General features: G+C 30.0%; 1 protein-coding gene across 1 annotated transcript; it reads right to left on the bottom strand.

Annotated features, from left to right (window-relative positions):
* Positions 1-6,421: 6,421 nt before the first annotated feature.
* Positions 6,422-7,128, bottom strand: LOC101502875 (agamous-like MADS-box protein AGL62). Its single transcript, XM_027334265.2, has one exon. The coding sequence runs from the start codon at positions 7,105-7,107 to the stop codon at positions 6,517-6,519; it is 591 nt and encodes a 196-aa protein (XP_027190066.2). The 5' UTR covers positions 7,108-7,128; the 3' UTR covers positions 6,422-6,516.
* Between the last annotated feature and the right edge of the window lie 335 nt (positions 7,129-7,463).

The following is a 7,463-nucleotide window of genomic DNA, read 5'->3' as shown; positions in this document are numbered from 1 at the left end:
TAAGTAAATGCAGATATTAAAAGATTCCCTACTTTTAATACTCATTTAACTCTAACTGATTTCCAAATTCCACACAGAGCATACTCAGACATATTCTCAAATTCAATCTATAATTCACACCAAATCACATCAATTCATTTTTCCACAAAATCCACACAAACACATCTCAAAATTTATAATCTTAATTATGAGCACGTCAGACACGACAAAATACAAATCATCACAACCCACCACTCAAACACATCAAATTTCATTTCCTCAAAACCACCCATAAATGAGTTAAATTCATTTTCCGCAAAACACTCATCAATATCACCAAAAACCAAACTCTAAAATTTCACCCATAAAAGCATTAAATTCATTTTCCCCAAATCTACACTTCAACCCTAAAAAATTTCTTTTCCCCCCAACCACAGGTAAGTCCCTAAATGCAAACTAAAAGTTCGGAAGGAGCCCTCACCTTAACGATAGCTTTAACGAGAGATTACGGTACCGCGATTTATTCCGGTAAAAACTTCGTTCATGTCGTCGCTTCCAAAGTTGACTCTCTAGAACCGTAGCATGGAGGTGAGCAACTTTCCCTTCTATCACTCCTCGAAATGAAGCTTAGATCTAGAAGAAACATGAGGATTTGTGTTTGACGGTTTTGAAATCCCTAACACCGTTTTTCTTCATTTTCTAATCAAACAAGAAGAATGAAGCTGAGAAATCTTTGTTTTCTAACCCACCAAGCCTTGGGTTTCTTTTCTTGAAGCAAAAGAAGAAGAATGGAGAAGGAAGAAAGATGGGGTTTGCGTGACAAATAGGGAGGAAGAAAACATTTTCTTTCCTCTGTTTCTGTTTTTCCTTTGTTTTCCTTTTCTTTCCTTTCTATTTCCTTTTCTTTTCTTTCCTTTCTATTTCATTTTATCTCTTTTCCTTTTCCTTTCTTTTTCCCTCCAAACATATATATATAAATCTTAATTAAACCAATCCAATATCTAAAAATATTTAGATATTTATCAAAATTACCATCTCACCCATAACCTCTCAAAACAATTTGATAAAAATATCCACTCTCGTCGCAACTCAATTGACAGATACAATTTTCAGCAACCCGAGATATTTTTAACCAAACTGCCAAGAATTAAATTCTTCGTAACATAAATAAATTATTCTTCGACAAAAGATTCACCGTACTTAATCTAATTTATTTATCGATGATTAATTTTAATCGGGGCATCAAAAGATATTTTTGGGCATTAAACTCACAAAATATTAATAACTTGGCAAAAAGGCTCAAAGTTCAATACCAAAATACACCAAATACAATAATTAGAATTTAAAACTATGGGTCTTACATTTGGTTTTATATTTGACTTTGATTCCTTTCTAGAAAGTTTTACTATTTTCTAAAATAAAAAAATAAAAACAAACGTATTTAATTGAATTGATGGTAATAAAAATCATTATAATGATCATCATTTGAATGAAAAGAAACAGAAAAGAAATGAATCAATGGTAATAAAAATTAGTATAATCGTGGTCAATTGAATAGAAAAGAAACCGAAGAAATGAATCAATGATAATAAGAATCAGTATAATTGTGGCCAATTAAATGAAAAGAAACCGAAAGAAACAGATTAATGGTAATTCATTGACAATTATTCTCTTGTCTTTTGTAATCTACACTAAAAAAGTCTATAAATAGTCTACCACAAGAGGAGAGGAGAGTGATTGAGAGAAATTGGAAGCACAATTGAGAGCACAAAAAAATAAAAGAAAAGAGAGAATAATAAAGAGAAAATAGAAAAGAAAGATTGGAACGAGCTAGTAAAGAACATTTCTGGGGCAATAAACACTTATTTTTCTTTTTTCTTCTTGTCTATTTTTTTTTTACATTATTATTGTTATAGAGTTTTTTTTTTTTTACTATTCTATGCACGTATGATATAAATAATAATGTTTTTTGGTTTCACAATCAAGTTTTGGAATCAACTTATAAAAATCAATTTGACTGTTGTATAATCGTTTATTTCCTTATCAAATTTGTGATATCTCATCTTTATTGTGTTTTATTTCTTGTGTGTTAGATCCTAAATTCTCTTATTATTACCGCTGCCGATTCCCGCCACATATGCGTCGCCGACTCGCGGATCTGCTCTAGAATTTTTATCTTTACAGTTTATAAAAATCAAAAAGTAGTAAAAATGTTTCTTTAAAAATAAAACTATACACATATCAATATACAACACATCACTCCTATTGTTATTTTCATTATTACCATTATTACTATTATTATCACCATTATGTTGTTAATTCATTTTGATATACATATAAAGTAAAATTAATAATAAAATCGATTAACACATAAATATTTTCTACTCAAGAACTACGTGAGTTTTGATTTCCCTATTGCACTTGGGGATACGTAGGAGCAAGGTCTTCCCCTTGTCAAACTAAATTAATAAAAAAAATATTTTTTTCTTCTTTATTTAATGTAAATAATTTATTTTCTTTTGTTTTTTTTATTATTCTTTTTTTGGGGGGTAAAGATAAATTAAATAAATGAATAGTATGTATATAATTAATTATAGGGTAACCATTTCAACGGACGATGTAGGGTAATATTATTTTTCCTATCCGTAATTGACTCCCGAATCCATTTTTTTTTTGTTCAACAACTTTTACTTTAGGTTTTATCTAATTTTCCCTTTTAAAAAAATAAAATTAGTGGTGACTTCCTTTTCGCGGACTACTGGACGCGACACAGCTTATCTTGATGGAAACAACTGGAATACCAATTGATGACATTTTTAGAGGATGCATTTCCAAAGACAAATGATAAGTCCAACTTTGATGACCAAAGGATTTTGAGCTCTTGACTTCTTTAAAGTACTAGATTCAGTTGTTTGACTTAAGAAAATTGACTTTTTTTTTTTTATCATAAGGTTTACTTTGTGAGAGTGTTGGGTTGATGCATTGACTATATAATCATTTGTTTTGCCATGATTATAAGATGAAGAAGTTTTAGAATGAGCTTGTATTATCATATTCATCAAACATGAATTGATAGCACATTGATCAATATTAGACGCAGTTTTAATAGATTCTTTAGAGTATTCTCTTGATTTCTTCATTTTTATTTTCGATTTATCAGAGGATGCAAAGTAAAGTTATAAACCTTTTAACAAATGTTCTGCGCACTTAAACAATTTCATTAGCACAATAAATTATTTCCAAAAATAGATGTTTGTCATCATAAAAAATGGAACATTGTTACAACCAATTTGGTTTTAAGAAAAATAACCCAAACTATTCAACATACGGCTCTCCCTTAATATAACCAAGTTTAAAAGAAAAAGAGTCATATATAACATTCTGAAAATTTGAAAAACGCAGAAGTTATTCTCAAAACATATACTCATCTTTTGTCATCAAACAAAAAGATTGAATAAAGAAGTAAATACCACACAAGGAAGAGAGAGCTAAAGCTAGAAACATTTTTAGTCAAAAAAGTTGAAGATTAGATAAGGTATAATAAAAATAAGTACAAAAATCAACATTAGATAAACTATGGGTTACGATTGGTCAATCTAGTTAAGATCAATCCTAAGGTATTCAAAATAGACTCCCAATTCTTGGTTTTCTCTTCCACGAGTGTCTCTATTTTAGCTTTCAGTGGATCAAAGTCTTCCTTCATTAAAAGCTAAGTAGGGTCAACAGCAGGTGCATAAAGAGTTGCAGATGAGCCTTTAGAGGCAGACACTGCAGATCTTTCAGCAACATTAACAAGAACATCCAACAGAGGCATATCAACCTGTGGAATGATCAAAAGAAACTGCAATGGTGTTAACGAGGAAACCACTTGTAGTTCTAAATGAACACAACCAAATGGAGTAGAAGCTTCACTTGGTGTTCCATCTGATGTAGCAATCAGTCTTTTTCTAGTCTTGTTTTCACGAGCTTTCTGAAAGTGCAAAACCTTAAAGTAGAGCATTTGTGTAATATGTCTGAAAGCAATTGAATTTGAGCAGCCAGATGCCTTCCATGCTCCATGTTGTCCCTAATCCAATATGTGACAAAAGAGAGAAATTTTCACCATTGAGTTGAGACTTTATTACGATCCAAATTATGAGCATTCTAACTCCTAATCTTACTAATTTTAGTAGTGAAAGATGTAACAAATGAGTCTATGTTTGGAAGTCCATAGGGAAATGATGAATGAAAGGGCCTAGGTCTGAAGGTATGAAATTGTCAATATTAAGGTTGGCTTTAGTTGGAATTAGGTGATTCATATGAGGATGTTTTAAAGACTAAATTAGTTACAACCAGAGTTGTTGTCTCAATTGGTGTACAGATAGGATCTACAAGAAGAGTTGGGTGAGGGTCATATGCAGGTGTGGAACAAATGGTTAAGGTTTGTGTGTGAAGGTGAAGGTGTAGACGTTGGAAATTCAATATTAAGGGGATAGAGGTTTAATCTATATCTATGGGCTACAAAACTTTCTAGTTTATTGCCTCAAACATCTCATATGAGTTGTCTTTATCTATATCAAAGCTGGAGAAAAAAGTAAAGGTTTGAAATGTTGTTTTATTTGAGGGTGCAAAGGGGGTTGCAATAGGAGTTAAATGTATACTGAAGTGTTTAGATAGAATTGTTTTAGTTTCAGATTCAGTTATTTCATTGTCACTACCACTATCAACAACAGAGTGAATAAGCTGAGAAGAAGGACTTTCCTTCTGTTTCTTCCTCAAGATGAGGCTAGCTTCATCACTGTCTTCTTATTCTATCATAGAAGTCACCTTGACTTCCCTTTTCCTTTTCTTTTCAAACTCTTAAGATGCTTTTGGCATAGGGAAGCTGTTGGAACCAAGATGATTTTTCTCTTGTGATTTTGATGCTAACAAAGATATTTTATGAGAATAATGTGTTTGGACTAATGGCTTCATTAGGTGTGTAGGAGTTAGAACATGAAATTAAAATAAACAACATCAAAGGAAGAAACCATAAGCAAATATTATAGGAAACCACTATAGGAAACCACCAAAGGAAACAACCAAAGGAAGTGACCAGAGGAAGTCATTAGAGGAAGTCACTAGAGGAAGTAAAAGGTCAGAGGAAACAAAATCAAAATCAGTCAACAAAATCCTCAAAATTGAATAAATGCACGCTCTAGAATAGTACCCTCATTTGGCTCTGATGATGTGTTTTTGGTAGTTCAACATGTTTTTTGTAAATCAAAGTCCCTCTAAAGAATTTTGTGTCTCTAAATATTCACCATGTCTTTGGATTTTCCATGCCTCTGATGAACAGTAACTTTTGCATGCCTCTACGGAACAGTAACTTTTGCATGACTCTGATAAACAGTACTTTCAACATGCCTCTGAAGCTTGAAGCCACTATTCAAGTTTGCATCTAAAACATATATTTCACTAACTCTAAAGGCTGCAACATGTTCAAGAGTGTTGTCTCTAATGCGCAACACACTTTGAAGTTTCCCTAATTCTACAATTTTAATGAATATACACAATTTTACTTTAATTTTTTAAGTACAAAACTATAATAACTTTATTATTTAGAACTTCAATGCTAAATTTAAAATTATTTAATTATTGAAATCAAAATTAAATAAATAAATTTATCAAATTTTTTAATTTTTTAAATTTAATAGATACTATAGGTATAGAAAATAATTGATTAAAATATTTATAATACTGATCCATGAAACTTGTCCTACTTTTACTGGTGAGGTTTTCTGCAGAAACGTATCAGCGTGTGTGAATCCTTGGAAAAGGGTGACATTTTTTAAATCCGCAGCAAACAGAAATTTAGGAAAAACACTAATTTCTAACCGTGAGAGTTGGTCCGAGTTTTATGTCACCAAACAAATAACTCATTTGCTATTGTAATGCTTTCTTTTTATTTCAAGTCTATAGACTCTTTTTCTTTTGTGACTTGTCTATCTTCTTTCTTTATGCAACATTTGTTTATAATTTAGCTAATTTACTTCTTTCTCTCAATAATTATCTTTATCTAATATAAAAGTATAATAATATATAATAATATTATATTTACATATATATTTTATATATTATTCCTTAAATTCCTTTCATCTTTTTGCATAATAGAAAAAAAAATTGATTTAAAAATTTATATAATGTTATATAATTACTCTAAAAATAAAAATAATAAATAGTTAATCACTAAAAATTACATTAATTTAGAGCTAATTTTTTTTTAATTTTGAATTGATACTAGAAGCATGATCTATTCAAACGAGTGAAATAAAATAGTTTCATTCTTAATACACATAAATTTTATGTTATCAACAATTACTCAATATAACACAATAATAAATAAAACATAAAAACATCCAATAAAATATACCATAAAACAAAGTGTTTACTGTAGTGTGCGAAGTGCACACAAAATAAAAATACTGACAAAAAAAAATAGAAAAACTATATAGAAAAAAAAAATGTAATGAGTGATAGTAAAAAGTGCAAACATTCTACACCAATCTGGGGAGCATTCTACACCAATCTGGGGAGCATCATGACAAGATCGTCAACCCTATCAACTAGTTTCCTCCTTAACTCATAAATAGAGGCCATGAATTGTTCAAGTTGATCAATACTCATCTCATCAATTGGGTCATTCCACCAATCTCCTGATTTCCAAACCTTAGACAAATTCTCAAATTCTTCAAGTTTCTTTTTTTCAAATTCCAACTTATGGATTGCTTCCTCATATTCTGTATTATGCTCTTCATAGAAAATAGATTTTTCTATTGACTTTGAAGCCTCAAACTCTGTTGTTCCTTTGATATAACTGTTGATGATAGTGTCAGTGTTGGGTTGACCAAAACAAAATAGTTTATCAGCGGGGGAAAATACAATGATAGCTGCATCAACATTGCATAAAATACAGAGTTCGCTTGTTTTTTTGAATAAACCTGATCTTCTTTTTGAGAATGTCACTTGCTTATTTGTATCCTTCTCAAGCTTCTTAATCTCAATTTTCTTCCGTCCAGTTGTTTTCTTCTTTTGTTTAAAAATATTCATTGTGAAAAATATTACAAACCAAAATTTTTTTATTTCCAAATAAACTTGCAATCGGCTCATTTATAGTAGAAAAAATCTTGTTTGACTTACCGTAAGTGCCATAAGATCCTACAATTTCGCCCAATCTAAGATTCTAATCAAATAAGTATCAATCTTAATTATTACCTAAATTTTTATATTCTACTTTTTTTCCTTTTTTAGATGGTTATAATTTAAGTCAACTTTTTTAATCAACGATTTTTTTTAATTATATGTACATTGAAAATTTGAGAGTTGTGTTTTATGTAGTGAGAAATATTTTAAATTATCTAACAAAATTTAATTGCTATTTTTTTTCCCCTAAAATTGCTTATTGAATCGATCTTGTTCGTGTGTGGATTTACATTATTTGTTTATTTTGAGATAGAAAAAATATT

This window comes from Cicer arietinum, chromosome 3 (genome assembly GCF_000331145.2).
Source record: "Cicer arietinum cultivar CDC Frontier isolate Library 1 chromosome 3, Cicar.CDCFrontier_v2.0, whole genome shotgun sequence".
Taxonomy (NCBI): Eukaryota; Viridiplantae; Streptophyta; class Magnoliopsida; order Fabales; family Fabaceae; genus Cicer; species Cicer arietinum.
This window is presented reverse-complemented; position numbering and strand designations above follow the sequence as displayed.

Coding starts and splice junctions, on each gene's coding strand:
- LOC101502875 (XM_027334265.2), bottom strand. CDS start 7,107: ATGAGCCGATTGCAAGTTTATTTGGAAATAAAAAAATTTTGGTTTGTA.